This window comes from Alosa alosa, chromosome 18 (assembly GCF_017589495.1).
Source record: "Alosa alosa isolate M-15738 ecotype Scorff River chromosome 18, AALO_Geno_1.1, whole genome shotgun sequence".
Classification (NCBI taxonomy): Eukaryota; Metazoa; Chordata; class Actinopteri; order Clupeiformes; family Clupeidae; genus Alosa; species Alosa alosa.
In genome coordinates, this window is record NC_063206.1 from 29166731 (window position 1) to 29194346 (window position 27616).

The 27616-nt window shown below is 39.8% G+C and overlaps 1 protein-coding gene across 1 annotated transcript in view; it reads left to right on the forward strand.

The window, feature by feature from the left end:
* Positions 1-19283, forward strand: part of LOC125311365 (GTP-binding protein 2-like) — a 54243-nt gene extending 34960 nt beyond the window's left edge. Inside the window, exons 4-12 of the mRNA XM_048269319.1 lie at positions 2709-2817; positions 2918-3115; positions 4738-4912; positions 14601-14820; positions 14991-15126; positions 15286-15344; positions 16685-16856; positions 16980-17144; positions 17270-19283. Of these exons, the coding sequence (XP_048125276.1) occupies positions 2709-2817; positions 2918-3115; positions 4738-4912; positions 14601-14820; positions 14991-15126; positions 15286-15344; positions 16685-16856; positions 16980-17144; positions 17270-17416 (1381 nt within the window). The 3' untranslated portion in view covers positions 17417-19283. The remainder of the gene's footprint in view (positions 1-2708; positions 2818-2917; positions 3116-4737; positions 4913-14600; positions 14821-14990; positions 15127-15285; positions 15345-16684; positions 16857-16979; positions 17145-17269) is intronic.
* The last annotated feature ends 8333 nt before the right edge of the window (positions 19284-27616 follow it).

Here is a 27616-nt window from a genome sequence, read left to right on the forward strand (position 1 = left end):
ATGATGACACACTAAATATGCCCCCATGGAATAGCTTTTGTAGCTGCCTGGCTGCACTTACCACTAGCAGAATAACTCGAGCTATGTACCATTTTTTGTTTTATTTTTTTACTACCGACAGGACTCGTGACCTTGACCAACAGGGCCCTATGTTGAAAATGGCTGGAGCTCTCCTTAAATAACTGCACTGCACCGCATCTGTAACATGTTGTAGGAGCCTCTTTGGTGACCTTAATCAACTGAATTCTGTAATATGTACACAGACACGTACGGAGCCACTCACCAGATCAAAGGGCTTGAATTACTGTAGATTATTTAAGATTTTATTTAACTTATTGACAGTAGTTTTGGTAATTTTATTTAGTTTGCAATTTTTTCCCCGAGTGTAACGAAAATTAACCGAACTGTGACAAAACGATCACCCCTACATAAGACAGGTCTGCTCACATGATGTTGACTGAGCTAATAGATCTGTATCCTACAACTTCCTCTTCCATGTAATGTAAGGTGCTGTTCAATTATTACTTTTATAAAGGAAAGCCGTTACGATATTAACAGATTGTTGAAATAAGATTTTGTTTTTTCTGTTGATTGGTGAGGGGAAATGGGTGCCAAAGTTGTGAGAAATCTCCAGATTTAAGCTTTTTCTTAAGTTGGCAAAAGTTTGATCTACCAACTAGCTCTGCTGGTGGGAAAACACATGGGTCTCATGGGTTGTAGCGCTATTCTATTGCGTGCAGAGGGTATTTGAAAGACAACCGTTTATCCCGCCACTCGGATTGAGCACTGCCAATGGCGAGTTCCCAGACCCTACATCTTGATGTGGGTTTGGCTCGTCAGGCTAAAGAAAAGACAGTGTGCGGATAACTTTTTTTTTTTTCCCTTTGCAAATATCTATCTATAAATTGCTGGAATGTTTGTCTGTTTGTGCCGCATATCTTACGAACCGTTGGCCCGATTGATTTGAACTTACAAGGTGTCTCGCTACGGTCACGAGTAAGTGCAGTGCCAAGTTTGACATTGTTTGGATAAGAAATGCAAAAGATATCGGTAAATATATCGGTAAAATAGGCAGATAATGGCTTTCGCCGCTCTACTGTAGCCACTCCCCCATCTGCGTGTGTGTGTGTTAACCGCATATCTACGGGCACCAGTAAGTGCAGTGTCAGGTTTGACGTTGTTTGGATAAGAAATGTGTTGGTAAATATATTAATATAAGAAGCGCATGTTGGGTTTCTCCGCTCTACTGTAGCCACTCACCCTCTCACACAGCACAGCGCGGGACCAGAGACAGAGGACAGAAGTGGAGCTTTGGTAACACTGAATCAGGGTACAGCACGGGTCAAGATGTTTGGATGATTATCATGTCTAACGTCAACAATAAAGGTTCCCTGTATGCAGTTTGCTTGCATAAAATGATTCCGCAGACTTTGCAACAACACGCCAACAAACACGGGTATGCAGTGGCTATTCAAAATTATGTGCAATATAAACTGACATTTCGAATAGCCCAGGCTACTTTAGACTTGAGACTTTGAATAAACAAACAACAATTCTGACTGCAAGGGCCCAAATTAAAACGAGCGATAGGCTAATGGTCTCGAATTTATCGACGTTTCAGAATGCCACACAGCTAGACAACGAGCGGCAGACAGAGCGACATGTCGGCTAATATATTATAGTATAATATTTAGTATTCATTATTGAAGGCTTAGCTGGAATGATGTTTTTCCCCATCATCCTGTTTTTAAAGCAGGTGTACCTGCGGGCATGTAATTGTGCTATGGGTTTTCTACAGGAATGGCATGGTTGAACGAGCGCTGCACTAGTCAAAGAAATCCCATAAACATGGGTAGGCCTACCCTAAGCCTAGATTAGGCCCTTTTGCCTAGCATTTAGTAATGTTAATGCAGTAATTTTACCACTGACCTTGATCTAGCCTACTTTGCCTATTTAAAGGTAATTCATACCTTATAATAAATAACAAACAATAAAGCACCACACACAAGCTACTTTTTTACTGACTATAAAAATAAAAAATATGTAGGCACTTTATGAGGATGAACCGAGAATTGACCTGCACACTACAAAAGTGCACCAGATTCAACACAAATGACTCAATACACCTGTAGGAGGTCTGTGTCCTTTCTTTTCTAGATATTTAAGGATTTCGCCATGGTATCGAGATATTTATGGCAGGTATTGTATTGAAGCCATAATTTTGGTATTGTGATAACACTATTGCAAGGGTAGGTCAAAGTTGGTACATCTTGCAACAATCTCGCATAGTTGGCAACACTGACATGGAGCTGCAGGACCCAGATGGCTCTTCTTTGTGATGATGTAAAAAGACTTTGCAGTCTGGATGGAATCCTCTCATGATCTGGATATGGATTTGAGCCCACTAGTTGGTGACCAATACTGTAGGCTCAGATTAGCTAATTAATAGCAACAGTGTTAGCTGTAACTTCACTCAGGAAACCACTGATGCATACTGTTACAACATATAGGAAGGGCGGTGCTAAGTCGGGGTCCCAGTGCATCATTAGTCCCCTTTTTCTGGCCCATCTTAAATATATTGAGCACAAAAATGAAGTCCACTTTAGTGATCTAACTCAAATTGGTCTTTTTTAAACAGGTTTTTTAGGAAAAGTTTTCTAACCTAGATAATGCACAGCTGATGTGTTTTGGTGTAATATTTTCTACAGGGTAGGTGCAGACATTACAGTCCTTAGAGAGCGGGAAGTGGATTATGACTCTGACATCCCACGTAAAATAGCAGAAGTCCTTGTTAGAAAAGTACCAGACGATCAGCAGGTATGGTTTTTGTTTGACTGTTTTTATTATACTTTTTTGTTTGTTAATGGGCTTGAGTATGTTAATCATTTTGTGTGTTTGCGTGTGTGTGTTTGTGCAGTTTTTGGACCTGCGTGTTGCCGTACTTGGAAATGTTGATTCAGGCAAGTCAACATTACTGGGTGTGTTAACTCAAGGGGAACTAGACAATGGCCGCGGAAGGGCACGACTCAACCTTTTTAGACACCTTCATGAGATTCAGTCTGGACGAACTTCAAGTATCAGCTTTGAGATACTGGGTTTCAATAGCAAAGGAGAGGTAAGAAATTGGGTCTCTGTGTATGTGTCATGGAGTATTTGACTTGAGGGAAATTAATTCAGATGCTATTAGCATTAATTATATGGCCTCAGGGCTGTTGCATACACAGGATTTCCATTTCGCTAAAGAAATTAGAAAATGTACTAGGGACAATTTTTATGTCAAAGTCATGCACTGCAAATGAAAATGTTTTCATAACTAAGTTTAAGAATAACATTGTGTAATGTCACATGTGTCAGAGTTTAAATAATGCTACAGAAGCTAGTGGTGTGCATACAAATAATTTCAAATACTCAACTGACCGTGTTACTGAACTGACAGTGTTATTCAGTTTATAAGATGTTTATTATGTTCATGATGTGTTTAGACTTCTTTGGACGTGTTTAAAGTTAAAGGCAACGCTCCATTTCTCTGTAGGCCTATGTTTTAGGCAGCACAGCCCATAGGCTACTAATGTGTTTTTAAAACAAACTTCTGTATATAGTATCTCTAGTATGCATTTCACAAATATGCCTGCAAACCAGGACAATTTCAACGTTTTTTGACTGCATGGAAACAGTCCAGTCTTAATATAATAAGTAGTGCCAAGCACGGTTGTCTTTATCTTGTGGGCTCAGAATCTGTCTGAATTGGCTTAACAGAGTGTACTGTATGCCCATGGTGGTCTATTGAATTGAATAAAGAGGATGATGCAGAGTTAAAGTAACCCAGGGTTTATTTACAGTATGGATGATAACAACTTTTGTTTGGGATCAAAAATACATCAATTGGAGTAGTTTTGAGCTAGATTATTTTTGCATTAACAACAAAATGGCTTATTGCGCAAAGGGAATAACGTCAAAACAAATCGCTATTTTTAAACCACTGACAAGTCTCAAAATAGCATTGCACTTTGGTGGTAGTGTGTGGAGAGTATGCCTACTGCCTACAGACAAATTGAAGTATTGTAAACTTTGTGTACAGAGGATTGTCTATCAAATCCATGCATTACCTTAACTCGTCTTCTGGTCGGCGCCATCTTGAGGAAAACTACGTACAAGTCAGTTGGCTTATTTGACTTCATGCAACACTGCGCTTGAAGGCAAATGAGCCAGATCTGTGCAGCTCTGCATGAAATCAAATGAGCCTAATGGCAACAAGTCAAGATAGTGCCGACCAGAAGATGAGTTAATATAATGACTTGATAGACAGTCCTTATTCAATGCAAGATGAATCGTAATCAAGTTGAACTGTGTGGCAGGTGAAGATTAACACTTTTAATGAAAATGTAGATATGTGCAGTAATAGTGCATAAAGTCACATCCTCAATTTTCAATGAGATATTAAATTGAATAGAATTGTTGACATAGTAATCATAATAAAATCATATTGGGATCGCACAACTTCTATCATGATTCCATGCGTTATAGAAATAACTGAATAGGGATATTAATATTCATGTAGTATATTTTGTAAACAAGTTATTTGACCATCCGTGCACATCCTTAACAGAAAGCAATTCTTTCACAATTCATTTTGGCATTTGGGATAGAATTTTAAAAAGTGAGCTGCAGGCTAAAACACTGGAGCACTGGCTATTATGTACTACAGGGCTTTTCTTCATACTAAATGTGTGTTGGCAGGTGGTGAATTACAGTGAGTCACGGACAGCTGAAGAGATCTGTGAGAGTGCCTCAAAAATGATCACCTTCATTGACCTTGCTGGGCATCACAAATACTTGAAGACCACCATCTTTGGCCTTACCAGCTACTGCCCAGACTTTGCTATGCTGGTTGTTAGTGCAAACACTGGCATTGGTATGTCAACTATCATCATATTTTTTTCTTCTTCACCAGACATTTTTGATGGCTAGCATTCGATATATAAACTTGTTCAGGCCTTTTGGATCCCGATGAGCTGTGTTTGTCCTAGGCACTGTATAACGATCAATTGTCCATTGTCTGCTGAACTGATACCCTGGTTCTGGCAAAGCTGTGTCAGTCTATCACATCTTTGGTAATTCAGTATCTTGTAGGGATGCAGCTATCAATTCTTTCATCGAGTAATCGGATAAAAAAGGATTTTGTGTTATAAAGTGCAATTTATTAATATGCACAACAATTATCATGCTGTAAACTAGTCCTAGTCACTACAAAGTAAATTAATATATTGGTTTTATGTAGATTTGTGCATCTGCAGCATTTACCATTATTCATACCTGTCAACACTCCCGTTTTTCCCGGGTTTTCCCGTATTTCAAGGTCATCTCCCAGCACCCTCCCGTTTTGTTAATTTTCCCGGAAAACTCACGTAATTTGCATGGCCATCAAACTTCATTTTAAAATCATTGATCCATTCATGTTTTCTATTAGTCTGACATCTCCCAGGTTGCCGGATTGTGTATGAAATACACCCTACATATACACGATCAATTAGTTTCAATTTCCACCGTTTTGTCATAGGCTAAAACCTGGCAACCCAAAACCCAATAAGGAAGCGGGTGCCGACTGCGCAGCCTGAGTCTCTTCGTAAGCAAGCGGGCTAGTTGAATGGCCTACTCCTGAACTAGCTGTTGTGAAATTGTTAGGAATTTAATTGATTAACACATCACATAAACTGTTATTGAGTGTTGCTACACTGAACTTGTGCCCTCTGAACCAAATCTGACAGCGAGCAGCTTTGGAGTTTTAGAAGTAGGCTGCAGGCAGGCAGCTGGTGGATACATAACTGGCATGTGTAAGGTAATGGTAAGGTAAAAGCAACGACCGAAATGCAGTGTTGAAACACGTATATGAAACGTATTAACTCATTGAGTGGCAAAAACGTAATATTACGTTTTTCCTTCCCATGCGTTGAGTGCCAAAAACGTAATATTACGTTTTTAGCTTTTTTTTAATTACTTAAACTAGACACTCTAACACACCTTATATGTGATTTTGGGAACTCTGTGATGAATGGAAATGAAATATATGACGATCGAAAACTCATGAAAACGCACAATCTGGACATTTTATCTGGACATTTTATCATAACTCGGTTGCCGCTTTGGGTCGAATCAGTGACGCATGCACGTCAGGTCAAAACCAGGCCATTTTCGTGGGTCTATCACTAGGTGGCAGTCTCGCCAGGTCTCGCTGATCACTTCCCAGAAAGTTTACACAAGTAAGTAACAGGCAACACTTCATATTTCATGAAAGACATTATATCTCCATTTCTAGAAAAAAAACAGCGATTTTGATGAAAACTAGCCACTGTTTAACTTGGGATTTCTCAGGAACAGAGGCGTGTAGAAATACACGGTTTGCACCCACCGAGAGCTTAAAGTCTCACCTTTTAAACTAGCCATTGTATGTGTTCATAGCTATAACACAGAATATGCTGTGGCTGTACAAAAATCATCAACAATGGTCTAGATTGCTGGCACTCCTAGGACAAAGCTCCCGAAAACAGCTTGGCATTCAATGAGTTAAATATGCAAACACAGAACACTGACCAAAAAAAAAAAAAACAATCTCCCGTTTTTGGAAAGCTAAATGTTGACAGGTATACCAAATAATTTTTTTTAAGTACAGTGCAGTCATACTTTCATGTCCAAAATACTACAGTGGGATACTATGCAGTACAATGCCATTTTTATGTCCAAAATACTGCATTTCTTGCATAAGAACTGCAAATATTTCCTCCAGAACTGCAGTTTTGACACTTGAAGTAATGCAATTTTTTTTTTGTAAGGCCTAAAATAAATAAAGCTGCAAGCAGTAATGTGGGGGCCTAGCAGTACTAGCAGGAATGGCATTGCCATCGCATGAGCAAGCACTCACAACAACTTTGATGGCAATAGGATAAAGAATGGCAGAGATATAAGCTCATTCACTTTATTACAGCGCCCCTAGAGGCAAAATTACGGCAATTTCCGGGCATGTTCTCACACTCAAGTACCGTGTCGCTGTACCAAGTTTGGCTTTAGTACATCAAAGCGTTGCTGAGATATGAGCCCACTTCCTGTATTGCAGCGCCCCTTATAGAGGCCAAATGATGGCAATTTCCTAGGGCGTCATCACAATCAGTTAACAAGTTTGGACTTCATACATCAAATCCTTGCTGAGATAAGAGCTCACTTCCTGTTTGGCGGCTTCATCGCCATATTAGCGGTCACAGGCAAATAAACTTGAATTCGAAAAATCTGACAAGGATCGTTTGCGTGGCTCGGTCTGAAGATCATCTCCGCCAAGTTTCATGAAAATTAGATTTAATTTGTGACTGCTGAAGCTTTTCCTAGAGTTTGGATCAAATCCAATATGGCGGAGGTCAGAGCTAGTGAGCGGAGCTGAGGGGTGCGAATATCCCGCTCCCCGAACAGGTGGCTGCTCACTCGGCCGCACCTCCGCTCAAATTCACGTCAGGCCGCTGCGCTCAATTTTGCTCCCCGCTCCAAGTCTGAAGTCCAAGGAAGTCTGGTGGATTCGGGCATGCCTCAAACTTGTGGTGTGAGCGGTATCGGAGCGAAATTGGAGCGCAACGAAGCGACCGCTCCGGCCTTGAAATTAATAAGCGCTCCACCAAAATTCCATGCGCTCCGCTCACTAGCTCTAGCGGAGGTCCAATATGGCGGAAAGTGACGCGATAGGGGTAGATGAACTCAGGTCGGTCCAGGGATTCCAACGGTGCCTGATTTGTGAAAATCGGACGCACCGTTAAATGGTCACATGCGTGAATGCGAGTCCAGTTTCGACCCATTGGTGGCGCTAGAGTGTTGGGCATTGAGTTCTGTAAATTGGTGAGAGTGATCATGGGACGGTTTTGAATCAGTGCGGCGAATTTCATAACTTTAGTCCCAGCGGTTCAATTTTCGGCCAAATTTTGACCTGTTGGTGGCACTAGACGGCTGGGTTTAGAGATCCGGAAATTAGCATGAGTGGTCAGTGGAGTGTCCCGAAACTAGACTCCAATGGCAGAGAAATAATAATAGGAAAAGTGAGTGTGAAAGGGAGTGAGTGAGTGAGTGAGTGGAAGATGAGTGTGCGTGAGTTTTTTTTGGTGGATTGTTCACTTGCAATTTTACATTAATTTGTTTACTACTTAGTTTCCACAACTTAAAGGGACACTTCACCAATTAGCATTAAGCTTTGTATCAGTAGAAACATGGTAGTATTTGCGAATGACTGTGCCTCCCTCCCTCATGTCCCCCTGAGACGAGAGATCTGTATTTTTTTGTCTGGAATAAATCCTCCAATGACGCAAAAAACGTCATTTTGCGCCAACGGAGGATTTTTTGGGCAGAGGCTGGAGACTACATCTAGTTCCGCATGTTTTCAACCCGCCCATAATGGGGTCTATGGGGGTGTGACCTCACTCCCAGAATTTAGAAATAGTGTTTGCCATCTTTCATTTAAACTAAGCTAACAGGCTAGGCCCTTGCTCTGCGGAGAAACGATGAACGATGGTCGACGATTGAATTATATGGGTGCCATTGTTTTGGGATGTTTCCCTCATGCAAGCATCATACGCTAGTAGGCAAATGTAGGAGATATTTAGGCTACATGCTTTTTAACGAAATTTCATCTGAATATCTGAATGTAAGGATTCAGGAAACACTACCAGTTTTTGTGTATGGTAAACGCCAGAGCAAATAGGCGTAAATCACTGATTTGGAGATCTTTATTAAGAAGTTGCGAGAATCAACTTTGTTCTATTAAATGTTGTTATCTCGTAGCCTTCAAATGGGTTGAAGCAGAGCTTTGCTATACCAATGTTATCATTCGGTTTCAGTTTCTCTTGCGCAGAATTAGACTTGCGGACCAGCGGTCTATTCGTAGTTTGAGAAACGCTGTAGGCACTGGTAGGGCTGGGCGATATACCAAATATACTCGATATATTGCAGTTTACTGTACGTAAGATACATTTAAGTGTAATATCGCAAATATCGTATTTTACGGACTATAAGTCGCACTTTTTTCATAGTTTGGCTGGTCCTGCGACTTATAGTCAGGTGCGACTTATATATGAAAAAAATTATATAATTGAACATGTTTTTAAATGTTAATTTATATTAACTGACATGAACCCTACATGAAACATTATCGTCTACAGCCTTGAGAGAGCGCTCTCAAATGCACAAGTCATGAAACACATGTGCATACTTAACCCTCTAGGCGCCACGGTCGAGTTTACTCGACAAGATGCGGTACTGAATAAAACGGCCGATTTAGTCAAATAGGGTGTCATATTTCGTTCGACCTCCACTCCACTAGATGGCAGACAAGTCATACGCCATCCCCGAGTCGAAAAAACGACATGCTTTAAACAAAACTTTCTAACTACAGCGCATTGAATCAGTGCGTGAAATACCGAGCTAGTGTGCGCAGGGAGCCACTTTGTCAGAGCGATATTGTCAACGCCGTCAGTATTTGCATTAGATTATCGCCTAATGGCATCAAAAAGTTTACCTGAAATGAAGTGTTGGGTCTTCTATTCGCGGACCCTGATTCTGAAGGGGAATATCTGCCTTCAGAAAATGACGGTGATTCATTTTAGTGAGGCTTCAGATGCGTCCCTGCCTTGCAATGATGCAGCTGGACAAAGTGAGAGTTTACTCCATAGTTTAGCTTACACCAAGCACAAACGTTGAATCATTTGCCCAATGTCACTGGTGGGAATAATGTTTCACGGGTTCGAGTGTTAATCAGGAAGTTAGCAGGGTGTTAGTGGTGTGGCTTAACGAGGCTGGAGGTAGCCTAATATCCATAGCTAGCTTCTGTCTTCTGAACGTGTGCCTCTCCGCAATCGCGGGCGACAGTAACGATGGTGGAGCCTTTGTCTAATGCCACTGGGTATGTTAGACAAGGTCGGAAGTGCTCATAGGACAGTTAGGGGGGAACGAGGGAGTGTGGGGAGTCGCAATGAGAATGACCGTAGGCCTAGTCCGAAGGCGCAAAATTCTCTCCACTTTCGGCGACGGAAGCCGAGGCAGATCTGGCCATGCTGCTCGCAACAGGAGCAGAGGTGGTGACATCGGGCAGGGGAGAGCCATTAGGCCATGCATAGTCTATCACAACATGATGGGAAGGCCGGCCCTGTATGGATATGGATAGTCATTATCTCTACAGCAAAAGGCCTGCTACTAAAAAAAAAAAAAAAATTGTCAGCCATTTATTAGTAATGATTTACACTGTTGATTATCTATTTCCCTGACCATTTAGGACGTGTGTTCTTTTTTGTGTGTTCATGTCCTTGTGATGTGTGTGTCTTTGTCAGCTAAGAAAAAAACAACAAAAAAAACATCAACAAAAACAACAAAAAGAAAACAAATACTAACATTGTCTCTTGTTTTGTCTCGTCATCTCACTCCTGATATGTGCCTTGCCATGGCAAGTGAGCTTTTGAACTAAACAGGTCTTGTCTACTTGTGTTTGTGTGTCATCTGAATAATATATATGTGCCCCATACATGAAATCAGAGTGCCTACTGTATGTAGTAAATGGAAAATCTCTACAGCAAAAGGCCAGCCTACCGCTACATGCATTTGGTTTGTTTCTGCCATTTATTAGTAATGATTTATACAGTTTGTTTACTACTTGCTATTTACCTGACCATTCAGTATTGTCCAATATAGCATACAGAAGGTGAGGGACATTTTGGGGGAAAAGAAGTGGTGCATTTTATCATTCAAACATGCAACTTTTCATGAAAATTCTATAATCCAAGATGGAGCCACCATATGACGTCATAATATGCAAATTAGATATAAACATTTAATCTCTACATAAACTTTGGGTCATCCTTAATATTTCTCTAATTTACAGAAAGTCTCTATCTCTTATCACTTTTAAGATGTAGCCTTTTGAAATGAAGATGTCAAAATCGAACGTTTCGAGAAAAAAAACTCTGGCGCCTGGCTGGGATTCTATTTATAGCTGGGCCTCAGATTCGGACAAATAAAAGCCAGTATAATTTTGTTTCAATTTAACTCATAAAAGAGCTCTTCTTAGTAATTTATATTGTTGGTTGGTTTAATATTGTTGCCAACAAAGTCATTGTCCTACACCATGAGTCTCCAACACGTTGCTCTCAAGCTACCAGTCGCATGCAGCCTCAGGTTAACCATTTAAACACAATTGTTGCTGCCAGGCATCAGCCTACGAATTTCATAAAAAAGTAAATCATGCATCATTTAAAAAATAACTAAATTTAGGCCATCTTAGACCTCTTTGGCTATACGGAATAAGGTTTCCCTTGCAGCACAGCACACGTTCCATGAATGAAAGCGGATGCCTTATCTCACAATAAGCGGATGGACATCCCGACACTCTTTCATACATGAAACTTAATAGTGAACCATTTTGATAGCCTACCGGTATGCTGCTCCAAACGAAAAGTATAGGCCTATGTCTCACAGTAAAACGCAAGAAATAAAGGCCTATAGCTATATCAAATAGGCTACAAGCCATGGTCCAAATAAAGGTGCTGTGCTTTGCCCAGCCATAAATTCAGGATTCACGATAGTCTGTCCCCTAAACATACCTCACCCGTTATCTAGACATGCATGAAAACATTTGAAAACAAAACTCACTGCCATGTAATATTTGATCGCTGTTTTGCTACTAATTCACGTGAATACGCACAGAAAGTGAAAGTAGGCCTACTATGTTCACGTCCGCAATCGATTATAACGTCCCTCAAATGGAGAACACATCCATGTTCTCTCGCGTTATATTATAGGCTGTCATGCTTCTGTGTTTGCGGTTCCTGATCGCTAAACGTTTGTTTTCCTTTCCTGTCGATAGCGGTTGATGTAGAAGCATGTAATAGGCTATAATAATTTGACTTTAGCTGTGACAAATCCTGCTGAGAGAGAGAGCAAAGAGAGAGAGGCACCCCCAAAGTGGTTGTACCTCTGCATGGGGTTCAATTGAAGTCATAGTTCCCCGCATTCAGGCCGCTTCCATTATTAGATTAACGCCAGACAGCTGTAAAATGTGTGGGAATTCCATTATGATGGCGTTCGCGGGGACTTTTATTAGTATGCTCAATAGGCTTCTTAGTAATAACATCCGCTAATCCTGCGCTGAAATTTAGGCCCTGGTTTTAAATGCGATCTTTTTTTTTTTTTTCGCTTCTCGAGGTGGCCTGCCGAGCATTTGTTCTGCTGCCAGTTTGTGCCAATATGCTATATCGTCCAAAATGCTTGATTGCATTGCATTCTCCACATTTTTAGTTAAAATTTAATGTACCACATCAGCATTTTTGTTCAGTGAATCTTTTGTAAATTGTTTTTACAATAGCGCCGGGCACTTGTCAGCAGCCTTCGGCTTGCCTCAGTTTGCCATTATTCACTCCTTCGTCTTCATTAACATTCCCTGTAGAATTTCAATATTTTTTTTGTGTCCAGTTACATAGTGTGTCCAGTTTTGGTCTTGGATTTTGTGAAATAAATTTCTAAATATCACCTGCTTGCTGCAGCTTCGGGTCTGCATGTCCTTTTAAACTTTCTTTTCTCTCTCTCGTGAGCTGTACCACATCAGCATTTTTGTTCAGTGAATCTTTTGTAAATTGCTTTACAATAACGTCGGGCACTTGTCAGCAGCCTTCGGCTTGCCTCTTGCCACTATTCACTCCTTCGTCTTCAACATTCCCTGTAGAATTCTCAATATTTTTGGCCTCAATGTGTCCAGTTACATAGTCTGTCTGTTCTTAGTCTTGGATTTTGTGAAATAAATTTCTAAATATCACCTGCTTGCTGCAGCTTCGGTCTGCACGTCCTTTTAAAACCGCATATTTTTCTCTCTCAATCTCAAGCATTTAATCTGCTGCCGGCTTGTCTCTCCACATCGTCCAAAATGCTTGATTGCATTGCATTCTCCACATTTTTAGCTAAATTTTCATGTACCATATAAGCATTTTTGTTCAGTGAATCTTTTGTAAATTGCTTAACAATTACCGTCGGGCCTATAGGCCTATTGCCTGGCTTGCCTCAGCTTTGGTCACGTCCTTTTAAAACCGTCTTTTTCTCTATCGTGAGCATTTAATCTGCTGCCAGCTTGTGACTCACATCGCCCAAAATGCTTGATTGCATTGCATTCTCCACATTTTTAGCAAAATTTTTCATGTATCATATCAGCATTTTTGTTCAGTGAATCTTTTGTAAATTGCTTTACAATTACCGTCGGGCCTATCGCCTGGCTTGCTTCAAAACTGCATTTTTTTCTCTCATGAGCATTTAATCTGCTGCCAGCTTGTGACTCCACATCGCCCAAAATGCTTGATATTCTCCACATTTTAGATACATTTTGGTGTACCACATGGTATTTTCTTTCAGTGAATCTTTTGCTTCGTCTTCATTAACATTAATCTTTTTGGCCTCAATAATCCAGTTACATAGTCTCTGTTTTTGGTTTTGGATTTTGTGAAATACATTTCTAAATAAATGTGACCTATAGTCCGGTGCGACTTATATATGTTTTTTTCCTGTTCATGACGCATTTTTTGACTAATGCGACTTATACTCAGGAGCGACTTATAGTCCGGAAAATACGGTATTTCAGTCATCATGGTTTTAATTGGTGCTAGTAGTCTCACAATTAGTGAAATGGAGATTGCCTGAGTGTGGCGAATGTGTCTAGTATAGTAGTATAAAAACACCTGTGTCTGGAAGGTCCAGTCACTGGTTAATTTTTAAAAGTATTTCTAGCTACAATTCCATCATGAAGACAAAAGAACACTGTAAGCCAGGGGCACATTTGAATTGAGTGAATGTGAGCCTCCCCTTAGGGTAAATAAGTACAGCTTTTCCTACTGTTTAGTTTTATCTTTTTCTACTCAACTACTTGAACTGCTCCATTTCTTATCCTGGACTGCGACTTACTGGATAGAAAAGGCAACAACAGAGTAATTATGTGAATAACAATCTACAGCATGTGTGAATGGCTAAAAAAAGGAGAAATCATGGGGGGTATACCACACATTACTTTGGTGTTAGGGTACTGCACATGTCATTGACCGTGAGTGGAAACTTCAGTCATTTGCATTTATCATGCTAAAAATCTGACACCAGGCACTACGCTGATGCCTGTGCCAAAGTGAGAGACGTTGAACTAGAAAGTCTATAATGTTGGTTTGGCTCTTCATGGATTCACTCATCTGCCAAAATTGTTTTTAAAATGTTCATAGCAAAAAATGGATGCATGTGATACATTTAGATTAATTATTCACAGAGTATGTAATTCATTTGATTATTTGTTTTAATCGCTTAACAGCCCTAAGAAAACACAAGCCATTACCGCAGGTTTGCTAGGAGAAGTCTGTACAAGTTGATTACCGAATCAGTGCAGCACAAGGGACTGTCAATGCATACCAAAGGAGGAGAGTTCGATAATCAACTTGTACAGACTTTCTTCTCACAAGATGGTGACAACTAAAAGAACAATAGTAAGGTAATGCACTTATTTCACTATATGTTAGAACAGTGCTACTAACTACTAACCTATTCTTTCTTTTTTTTTTTAACAGCTGGCACAACAAGGGAGCATCTGGGCTTGGCCATGGCACTGAAGGTCCCAATCTTCATTGTCGTGAGCAAAGTGGACCTGTGCACTAAAGGAACAGTAGAGCGTACTGTCCGGCAGCTGGAGCGAGTGCTCAAACAGCCTGGGTGCAACAAGGTGCCCATGCTGGTATACAACTCGGATGATGCTGTCACAGCAGCTCAGCAGTTTGCACAATGCCCTAGGTATGTAAAAATTCTTTATATCACCAGCATTCCTAGGCTCACTTGGCTAAAATTAGTAACAAAACAAAGAAAAGCTAATCCCAAGTGATCCATGATGATGACAGTAAGTTTTCCTTCCTGTATTACCTTTTTACAAATCTGTATGTTGATTTATTGTGTTTGTTTTTCAGCATAACGCCCATTTTCACCTTGTCCAGTGTGTCAGGCGAGAACCTGGACCTGCTGAAGGTTTTCTTTAACATCCTTCCTCCCCTCAGCAATAGTAAAGAACAGGAGGAGCTAATGCAGCAGCTTACTGAGTTTCAGGTAGAAACAGCCACCACACAACAACAGACCTAAATGCTTCCCTTCTGTCAAAAATATGTCTGTAGAAATATGATTGAGTAATTGATTCAAATTGTCCTCATCATGCCATTGCTTGATTTGTTTCACAAATACATTTTTAAAAGATGCATGATTTCACAGGTGGATGAGATCTACACAGTACCTGATGTGGGAACAGTAGTTGGAGGAACCCTCTACAGGTAGGCCACAACTGTATACCGGAAGAGAATCTACCTGGAAAGCACAAAGCACAGGATGATGGATCGACCTGTGCAATTAATTTAATTTAATTTCAATTTCGATTTCGTATAAAAACAAATCAAAAAAACAAAAAAACAATTATTTTGCCACGTTCCATTAAGAAATGGGGTTTTTGGAAATAGATACAATTTCAACTCATACAGCATACTGATTCACGCTGCTTTTTTTTTAGCCCCACATTCGACACGCCCCTTCCCTCTGTGCACAGGCCAATCAGTTTTGGGTTGTGTGTGCGTCTGCTCCTGCAGTCGGTAGCATCATGAACCATGCCAAAAATTTTAACTAGCGCATTCTCTTCTACTGTAAGTTTGTTACTATCACTGTCAAACGAAGCGACCAAACTACTCGGAGAACTTATGGCAAGATGGCTAATCTAATGTTAGAACATGCCTATTTTTTTCTTTTTTTTTATTAGCACATTACAGCTTGTCTATTCGCTTTTACTAGTGCAAGAGGATAACATTAGGCAAACGCGAACGCTACAGTCAGATCATTGTTTGCTCCTTCAGTCCCTCCCAATGAATTATGAAATGTATTTTCCAAGAGGATAAGCCTCTCGGTTAGCCTACATTTTAAGTTGCAAACTTTGAAAATCCGTGGGGACACTAAACACTCCAACCAGCGTGACTAACTTATATTAGCTATCCAGCTATCAACCTGTGGTTTCGACCAGTGCTGCTTTGGCAGGTGAAGCAGAGAGCCAAAATTCAGATAACTGAATGAAAAGATTCAGAAGAGGAGAAAGAGAAAAAATGCTAATATGCTATTACGGAGAGAGAGGGCAGCAGCGGCAGATGCCCATGTAGGAACCCCCCTGTTAGAGCTGTCTTTTTTGGGCACTTGTCCCTTTTGCCCCAGCCCACCCTGTACTTGCCAGAGATGTAGGCAAGCCTACACAGAAGTAGTATTCTAAAGAAAAAAGCATTTTTATCAGATCATCAGCGAACATGTCATTGGATTTAATCCAAAATGTATACCACAGTATGTAATCACAATGTAATACATCTGCTGTATAAGCTGTTATAAGTAGAATTTAAGACTTATTTTAATTAACTTCACTTGGTTTCCTTATTTTCCTTATTATAGCCCCCCATGAATAATCGTTAATCGATAATTGTGATTACAATTTTGACCAACATAATCGTGATTATGATTTTTGTTATAATTGAGCAGCCCTAATACTGGATACTACCACTGGATACTTGTTGACATCTAACCTGTATTCAGTGGCATCTGGATACTAACACTGGATACTTGTTGACATCTAACCTGTATTCAGTGGCATCTGCCGAGAGGGTGAGCAGCTGGTGGTAGGTCCAACAGATGATGGACAGTTCCAGAAGTTGACTGTATGCAGCATTCAGAGGAACCGCCTAGCTTGCAGGGTTCTCCGAGCTGGACAAGCCGCCACACTAGCTCTTGGTGACTTTGACCGTTCATTGCTTCGAAAGGTTGGTTTCCTGCCATGGTCCATCATGCATAAATATTGTAGTTGTATTAATGCAGCATATATATGACTGTATCTTTAAGCAGGCTGATTCTCAGAGCTGGAAAAATCTGTTTTAATTCCCCAGGGTATGGTGATGGTGAGCCCAGAAATGAATCCCACAATCTGCTGGTTGTTTGAAGCAGAGATTGTTTTGCTATTTCATGCAAAAACCTTTCATAGGGGCTTTCAGGTGACGGTGCACGTAGGCAACGTCCGACAAACCGCCACAGTTGAAGCCTTGCAAGGGAAGGTGAGGCCTCATCATATTACCCTTGCTGCATTTTTCATGAGTGACAGTCTTCACCTTTTTCTTACTGCATCTTCACTTTCCTATTTTGTCTCAGAAGTTGTCTTGTTCCTTTTCCTGTTTCACAGGAGGATTTGCGCACAGGTGAGAAGGCGGTGGTGCACTTCAGGTTCATTAAGCACCCAGAATACCTGAAGGTTGGTGCTAAACTACTTTTCAGAGAGGGAGTCACCAAAGGTATTGGCCAGGTTACAAGACTACATCCTGTGATTTAAGACCAAAAACAACTCAAAGCCATACCTACCTCAGGTGATTTTGCTGTGGAATGAAACAGGTCAACTCACATCAGATCAGAAGAACAGGGTGCTGCAAGTTAGAGACTTCCAATGGTCCTCTTCTGGTTCTCTTTGTGTTTATCCAAAGTTTTCGATTCTTGTCTATTGTCACATTGGCCCAGAAAATGGACCTGTTCATCTGTTCTTTCTCTCTGTTCTTTCTTAAAATACCTCATATCTAGTTACTAAAATAATTATTATTAGTTTGCTACATTTTGAGGTACTTTTTAAATCTTACATTGGTGCGTACAAAGAACTACTTCTGTTAAAAAAAATATCACCACAATGAGGTTGAATTAAGGACATGTAAGGTTGACTTAGTGCACAAAGATCGTAGCCACCTCTGAAAAATGTTTGGAATGATTACACATACAGCTGACTCATAGGCTACACAATATCAGACTTGAAAGGAAATGTAAACATGCATTTGATTACTTAGAAAATGCACTAAAATGAAAAAGAAGAGGCTTTACAAAACCAAGATTGGTAAAACAGGTTGGTGTGAAAAGCAGTCTATTCCCATGGCAGCTACCCATTCCCCAAGTTTAGAGAGAGAGGAGACAACCAGGAAGGCACGCATGTCCTGATCTATGTCTGAGTCCTACCAGTTTTATTTATTTTTCAGAACATAAAATGCCTGAGTAAGATACATGCTCTGTTGTCCCAAAAAGACCTGACAATCGATTGTTGAAGGGGTGTCTATTCCCCTGCGCTATACTGCTAAGTGGCAGTTTGAAAGACTCAATGTGGCTGTGGCTTGGAAATGGAATGTTTGGCTGAGTGTCGACCATCATAAATGCACAATTGCTGCTGCACTGCCTTTATTTTCATGTCCTTTCTTTCCTCAGAGAGTTTGGGGTCACACCTGTATTTAGTTGTGATGCCATATGCATATCTTCAATGCATACCATTTCGTTTGCCTTAACTCAAGTGCTTTCCTTTGGATTTCCTCAGGATTTTATAGTTCATTAGGAAACTGATTATAGTCTTACACTCTAGTTAAATATGTTTAGAGTTTTTTATTAGAATCTAGTAGCTTCACAACACAATAGGTCCCTAAATGCACTGCTTTTTAATCGATAATGAATATTGTATCCAAACCAGCCATTCAGCAGTTTTCAAGTATCACTTTGTATTGTTTCTCTCCTGTTTTTTTTTTTTTTTTTTTTTTTTTTTTTTTGCCATTTCATTTTTGAGTCATTTTTGCTAATATTTTGTCAATTAAATGATCATGGGGTTTATTGCAGTGCCTAAGTAAGACGTTTAGTTATGCATGTTCATTCACATCTCGGTGTTGTACACCTCATTGAAAAACTGACCTGGTGATGTAATGTTTTAATACTATGCTAATTATAGAAGTCATTTCATGCTCTCAGAAGCCACCAGGTTTGTCTAAAGTATATCAGCAAGGTTTTTCTGGTCTAGTTCATCAGATTCAAAGCTCTGTTTATCATATTCACTCTGTAGTCAATCATGCATTATTGTTTGTTGTGGTTCTAGTTCAGTGGGAGAGAGTACGTGTTTGCACGTGTGTATGTATTTGTGTGGTGACCGTGTATTTGAACCAAAACTTTTAAATCTAGGAACAAAATCTTTACAAGCATTTATGACATATTTGTACACTTTTATAATAACTTCTAGAGTAGATATTTGGGGTTGTCATGGTCTTTTGACCAGTGTGTCACTTTCTATAGTTTGAAGCTTTTTTCCCTTCTCCTTTTAAACAGTGTACAATTTTAATCTACACAATGGTAAAATACAATATGTATATTATGTTATGTATAAATAAATATACATCATAATGGTGTATGTGTGTTCATCATTTATATGTACCTTTTCTTGGTCACTGCTGTTTTTATTTCATGCCATCTGAAAATAATTTTATTTTCATACTTTCCCTTTCATTTATATGAGAATTTGGGTCTAAAATCTAAAACCCAATTTTCTTTGCCAATCTTCTACCCGATTCACAGCTTCCTGTACCCTTTTTATGTTTAAATTAGCCTTTCTACCCCTTTACCATAGACTGACATCATCTGCAGTGACCAATTTCTGGATCCACACTGCAAAACTAATGTATGCATTTCATAAGATCAAGAATGGAATATGGAAGTTTGGTGTACCAGCCAGCTTAAACAAATGAGTATTTGTGTCCAAACTTTTGACTGGTAGTGTAAGTTGGGAAAGAGGTGTGGCAGAATTATTTAGTTTTGGAAGGACTGAATCAGTGGCCAAAAAAAATGAGGGTAGATGATTTTGTCCTGTAGGCTGTTGTGGCCGTCGGTTCCATTGCGGAAAACAGAGGTTCCTAAAGTTGATTTAGAATTACTTTGAATGAAATCAAATAGTATAGATCTGGTTATGGAATTTCATTGTCATGTAAGATTCAGATTCCTTTTATTGTCATTGTAAAAGAATACAATGACATTTCATTGCACCAAGTGAGGATGGATCTCAAGCAATAAATAAGTAAAAAATAAATAAACTACAGGTGCTGGTCATATAATTAGTATATCATCAAAAACTTGGTTTATGTCAGTAATTCCTTTCAAAAAGTGAAACTTGTACATTATATTCATTAATTACACACAGACTATATAGATTATAACTGACAACTAAGAATATTACTTAAGACCAGTACAAAAAAGTTTTTTTAGAAATGTTGGCCAACTGAAAAGTAAGCATGTACAGCACTCAATACTTAGTTGGGGCTCCTTTTGCCTGAATTACTGCAGCAATGCGGCGTGGCATGGAGTCGATCAGTCTGTGGCACTGCTCAGGTGTTATGAGAGCCCAGGTTGCTCAGATAGTGGCCTTTAGCTCTTCTGCATTGTTGGGTCTGGCTTATAGCATTTTCCTCTTCACAATACCCCATAGATTTTCTATGGGGTTAAGGTCAGGCAAGTTTCCTGGCCAATTAAGAACCATTAATTTATTCATTCATTCAATCTTTATTTATTCTCAGAGGTTCATTGAGGGTAGTCCTCATTTTCAGTGAAGCCGAGATTACACAGTAATAATGGAATAACGAGATATAGTATAAAATTGTGGAAAATAAAACAAATAATAAGAACCTACATACCATTATAAAGGAGGAAGGGAAATAAAAATACAGAAAATATTAATAATAAAATAACATTTACATAAAACCGGTACAATTTGACATAGGAAGGTTTGTGATTACAGATCTGAATTGATTATAGGAAAGTAGAGTTCATTTTTATGTTACATTCGAGATTATTCCAGGAAATAGGGGCACCATAACAAAAGGCCGACTTTCCCAACTCAGTGTGGACATGAGGAGTCTTAAGCATCAAACAGTCATTTGATCTGGTCTGATAGGGACCAGAATTCCAAACAAGCATGCTTGAAATATAACCTGGTAATTTTCCAACTATACTTTTGTAAATAAAGAGATACCAATGATTTTGTCTCCTTTCAGTCAAAGATGACCAACCCACTTTACCATAGAGGACACAATGATGAGTGCTATAGCCATCACCAGAAATGAACCTCAGGGCAGAGTGGTAGACTAAGTCCAGGGCTGTAAGTGAGCAAGCAGTAGCATTTCTATAAATAACATCACCATAGTCTAAAACTGACATAAAAACTGCTTCAACAAGTTGTTTCCTACATTCCATAGGGAGGTTGGCTGTGTTTCTGTAGAAGAAACCATTTTTTTGTCTCAGTTTTTTGAGAGAAAGTGGAATAGAACATTAAATATTCCAATATGTGGTTTAATGTTCTGCATTTCTCATTAGTGGGTCACTTTGATACTAAAAGTATGATTCTATGTAATGACTGTATGATATCTGTACTGTCCCTGTGTATATCTGTGTGTGACTGTGTTTAGAGATAAGCAAGAATATTATGACTTTGCAGTGTTTCACTGTTCTGCATGGCTGCGTCAGTAGCTATCTGCTCCGGATTGCCAGGTTGCCACTAATCAGAAGTCCACGTGACATGGGATGACCAACGCCATCTCCTGTCAGCCTGGAAAGATATTTAAACTCTAACTATTTCCTTGTCTAGTTAGAGCAGCTGATGGATCTTTAGGTGAAGTCATGCTGTCTCTCCCTTGATTTTTTAATTGGATGGCTATATGGTAATTAAATGTGAGTTTGTCATCCAGCCATATACCAAGATATTTGTAATAAACTCTATCAATGCTGGAACCATTTATAGTGGTTATTTGCAAACCATTAACCTCAATGTTCCTTGCTCTAGTAAATAGCATATATTTAGTTTTCTTTTCACTTAGTACTAATTTAAGATTGAGAGCTTATTGAAGAACATTAAATGAAAGCTGAAGATTATCAATGGCTAGTTGAACAGAGTCAGCAATACAATACAAAATAGTGTCATCAGCATAAAGGTGGACTTGATAACCATTTAAGGAAGAGACAATATCATTAATATAGATGGTGAAGAGAACTGGGCCCAAAATGGACCCTTGTTTGGACATTTCCTGACTTCACACACTGAAACCTCTGAGATAAATAATTCCAAAACCATTCACATACCTTATCATCCAAACCAATATTATGTAATCTTTGTAAGAGTAAGGGATGATCAACTGTATCAAATGCTTTTGACAAATCAACAAAAAGGGCAGCACAGTGCTTCTTAACGTCTAAGGCAGATATTATATTATTAGTAACTGATGTGGTTTGTTAAAAACCCAGATTGTTGTGGATCTGATGACTTGAGTTGGAGATTGGACGGTAATTATTCAAATCATCCCCCCCCCCCTTTGTGCAAAGGTGTCACATGGGCTAGTTTCCATGCACTAGGAAATATGCCCATCACAATGGAAAGATTAAATATATGCACTATATGCTTTGTGATAATAAGAGCAGACAATTTAAGGAAAAAAGGATCTACATGTAAATTATCTTCTCCAGTAGCACTCCTAGTTTCAATAGCGTGTTATGCCTCAAACACTTCATTTTGAGAACCATGGATACGATCCACACCAGTAGACGACATGGCACCCCAAACCATCACTGACTGTGGAAACTTTACACTGGACTTCAAGCAACGTGGATTCTGTGCCTCTCCTCTCTTCCTCCAGACTCTGGGACCTTGATTTACAAAGGAAATGCAAAATTCACTTTCATCAGAGAACATAACTTTGGACCACTCAGCAGCAGTCCAGTCCTTTTTGTCTTTAGCCCAGGCAAGACGCTTCTGACGCCGTCTCTTGTTCAAGAGTGGCTTGACACAAGGAATGCGACAGCTGAAACCCATGTCTTGCATACATGTGTGTGTGGTGGTTTTTGAAGCACTGACTCCAGCTGCAGTCCACTCTTTGTGAATCTCCCCCACATTTTTGAATGGGTTTTGTTTCACAATCCTCTCCAGGGTGCAGTTATTCCTATTGCTTGTATATTGTTTTCTACCACATCTTTTCCTTCCTATCGCCTCTCTATTAATGTGTTTGGACACAGAGTTTTGTGAACAGCCAGCCTCTTTAGCAATGACTTTTTGTGTCTTGTCCTCCTTGTGCAAGGTGTCAATGGTCGTCTTATGGACAACTGTCAAGTCAGCAGTCTTCCCCCTGATTGTGTAGCCTACAGAACTAGACTGAGAGACCATTTAAAGGACTTTGCAGGTGTTTTGAGTTCATTAGCTGATTAGAGTGTGGCACCAGGTGTCTTCAATATTGAACCTTTTCACAATATTCTAATTTTCTGAGATACTGAATTTGAGGTTTTCATTAGTTATAATCATCAAAATTAAAAGAAATAAACACTTGAAATATATCAGTCTGTGTGGAGCATTAGCATTACCCGCGGCATATTCTAGTTTTTACTGATTCAACAAAGGATCCAGAAACAGGTGCTACAGGATCAGCTTTTATAATCTAAGTTTGGAATGTGGAAACATACAAAATATGGAATGTGGAAATTGTATTCACAGTTGAACTGTAGCCTGTGCTATACCAAAGGGAGTACAATGGACAGAGGCGTTTCAAAATCAAGTGTTGGTGTTGTGACGACCCTGGTTGGTGTTGTGATGGCCCTCACTCTGCTTTTTTGGCGTGCCTGTGCCTTCTCTCCCTATTTATCCCACTGAGCAGGTGACGGTGGTCAGGTGCGCCTGATTGACAGGGGTATAAAACTCCTTCAACCACGACAGTCAGGACTGCTTCCTTCCGGCGTTTGGCTTTCTTTGTCTTGTTTTATTAAACCCCTAGCCTAGAATTCTAGACGCACCCTAGCGGCGGCAAATTAATTTGCTCAGCCTGTACGTCTAGTATCGAACCATAGGGATTTCTATTGGCTTAGCACCGTGGATGTTCTCCAATCACAGCGCTCTATTTTGTTAGAGAGTCTTAAGGCGGGCTTAACAGGATAACGACAGTCCCTGCGACTGTGAACAACAAGGAAGGTGGCTATGGCTAACGAAGAGCGGTTGTTTGAATTGGCGTTGGCGTCAACTTTGGAGGAGTTGGACTTGTGCTTTTCTTTGAAAGTTGAGCAACACAATGCACTTAAGTCATTACTTTCGAAGAAGGATGTATTTGCCGTTTTGCCGACCGGATACGGATATGGTCGTAGCGCTGGCCTATTGCATGCCTAGGCAGTTTGAAAGACAATTCTCTGCCCGCCCCTTGGATTAAGCGAGGTGAATGGTTCGATGCCAGACTATACATCTCAATGATATAGGATGGCCCCGCCAGGCTATTAAACCCCTATACCAACACTGCATGACATTTTTGGTTCCTTTCATTACACTACTTTATCTTTATTATGTAGTCTGTTAATATTACCTTTATTATTTAATAAATGACTTATTTAGTTTGCTTTCTTGCAACATTGACATGATTAGGCTATGCATTTGATTTAAATGACCAGGCTGCCAGTCGAGGCAAAAGCCAAATATCCAACATCAGTTGCAGACTCTTTGCCTGCTCGAACCACAATACCCGATGGCTTCATTTTGTCTCCCTGCAAATGTAGCCTAGGTTTAACCGGGTTTAACAAGCTGCAAATGCACACTGGGTGCAGCAAATATTTCAGCTATCCACAAGTTTCTTACATCCCATATGTCTACTTAATTTTAGTAATTTTCGTTGGCTAGCCTATTGCGTAATACAACCTGTCCAAATATAGCATTTAGGGTTCATTATTGGTGTAGCCTAAAGTGACTCAATATTGATTCGCATTGTTTATCATCACATATGAACATCACATTAAATAACCTAGGACTTCAGAGACAGGGCAAACTTCTACCACCATTCCCAAAATGTTATCCCAACCAATTTAATAAATTTGCGCTTATAACGAGGTGAAGCACGTTCCCGAACAACTTCTTTTCCTCTGAGGGAATGTCCAATCTTCATCAACGACATACCGTTGTACCTTACGTTGTGTCCATTTGACAGTATTGTCTTAGATACTTCCCCAGTTCCTGATTCAATCTTTCCGTCTGACCATTAGATTGAGACTTGTAGACGCTGGCAAAAGGCCCTCCACACTCGGGAAGTAAATTGGGGGCCCCGATCGGAGACAATGTCCTCCGTAACATTCCGCCATTTCCATGGCGCTGCAGTGCTAGGATTTTTTTAAGCAGTGGGGGCAGGCCTGTCCAAATAATTGACATAACAACTTGCCGTAAATTGTCAGTAGGCTATCCTTGCCTATCGATTAGGGTAGGCCACTCTAAAGCACGTGTAGGCTAAGCTGTCTGCTTAATTTGATCTTGACATATAGGCTAAGCATTCTGTCTAGCTCATTTCATTAAAAAACTAGATGTACCGCATAGCGGTACAAAATATGACCGCCGCTCAGTCCTGTACATCCGTTCTGCGAAAATAAATCACACTAATCAATTTGTCTCCATCTTTTACTCCATCCCCCACTCTTGAAACTTTTGTGTATGCTTGTTTGGCATGCCTGTGTGTGTGTGTGCGGCTGCACAGAAAGTAGCCTACTGGCGCTGAAAAGGTGAATAGATTGTAGAATAGCCAAAGAAGTTGTAGCATTGTTATAAAACCTTTAAAATCTCTAAACAATCACAAGTAGGGCAGTTCATCACAGTTCATCCATTGCAACTGGATTGATGAAAGGTCACTTACACCTGTAGGCTACATTGTATTTGGGAAAAGCAAAAGGTATCAGCATAATGTTATATTTGTATTTATTTATTTATTTATTTATTTATTTATTAATTAATAAACAAAAACATCTCTGTCAGTTCCATGCCGTTTTCAACAGCTATCAAAAACAAAGGTCATTTTTGGATGGATGGGTTTTTTGTAAATGTTTCTTCTTCTACATAAGATTTTAGTCATCTTTAGTTCATGTGATGCTTAATTGTCAATGCACAACAGTAAGTAACAGTAGTCTGAAACGAAATGCTCTTTTACATCTAACCAGTGGTGCAAATAACTGACATGTCCAAATGGGCCTTGATGAAATGCTTCGCTAGACTGTTCATACACATTTTAACGGGCCAAAGAAGAGCTTGAAGAGCTGTTGTCCGTTATTTTTCGTGCAAATATAGGCTGATTCATGTTCCCTTGCATTGTGTAATGCTTCATGGCTTGTCTGGCTTTCACCAGACCAAGCTCAATCTTTTAAGAAATCAAAAAATAAATAGCGGGCAGATCAGGCTGGGTTCACCCAGCCTAGTCCATAGGCGCCCGATATTGTTTAATTTTCTGATTGAGATATCCACGCTCTGGCTATTCTAAATGCAAAAATGCATCAGGGAGTTATGACAAAACTGTAACTAACAAACTAGATCCTAATAGAAATCTGTTAGCTTCCCTTAGCTAGGTAGGCCTATTTACAACATAAATTGTCAATATGCTAGCGACACAAATAAAATCTCCTTTGGAAACCAATGGCTTACGCCTTACAGTATCAAGCGGACTTAAACTGCCATATCGTGGCGAAAAGTTGTAATAAAATTCACGCAGCTCCATGAGTCAAGGAAAGCGTGAATGAAGTAGCCACTTCTAAATGGGACCCACTACACAGTAGCTTAAGGTGTGTTGCTAAAGCAGCCATAATGAAATGAAGGTGTCATTGTTTGGATACTTCACACACATGTGCTTTTTAATCTCACAGACTACAACTACCAAGTTGGAATCAAAGCACATCGATTCCCCTCTCACACCCTGCACGCACTTAAAACAAATAAACAGCGTCTCAGTCTCCATGTATAGGCAAAACTGTATCAGACCGGTGCAACGTTGGTAAATCTTCCATTGCACAGAATGATTTTTGTAGCACGTGCAACAAATGACAGTCGAAAGATACAATTACATTGCTGCTATCAATTTGCTTGGTAGCCTATAACCGCATTTATAGTTTTCTACAAATGCAATCAAATTGGCCTCCATCACTCAACCAACGCTAACGGTAACATTATTGTACCTAGGTCCTTATTGATATTATAAGATTAGCATTACCTGCAGTAAAAACCAAGCATGTCGATAAACATTCTCAGATTTATTTCGGCTTCAAGAAGAAATGGGAATTACATTTCATGTGAACATCGTCCTATGCTTATTAGATGTTCTCTGCTGTAAACTACAGTCCTTGTAGGAAGTTTTTCCAACCCACTTTTAACTTCCAACAAAATTACGTCTCACTGCAACGATGCGCCATCTAGTGGACAAACGACTACGTATCGCCAATACTGGAAATGCAGCCATGATGATGATGATGAATATTTGGCTTTCTTGTAATCCTACTGAATTTGTAATTATGTATCGGCTGTTCTAATACCGATAGTATGTGCATGCCTGTGTGTGTGTGCATGTGTATATGTGTGCACCGCCATATTACAGGCCAATGAGTGTACAGTCACTAAATGTACACATAACCTAAATTTTTTAGACCCCCCCATGGATGAAATTCTACGAAACTTGGCATACCCCCAGAGAATGCCAGGTCAATCATACACATACAATTTTTTGTGCAGTTGTGAACATCTTAACTGAAGATAGGGGCGATTAAAGCAGAATGATATTGCATTTTAATTTTTTACCAGGGGGGTGCAAATCACAAATGAGTGATTATGGGCCAGGTTGATGTAGGCCCTTGAGACCAACATACCATAAAAGATTCTTCATCCTCAGTGCCACGGTTCAGGTAGTTATTTAGGAAGAACTGCTTTTTTTGC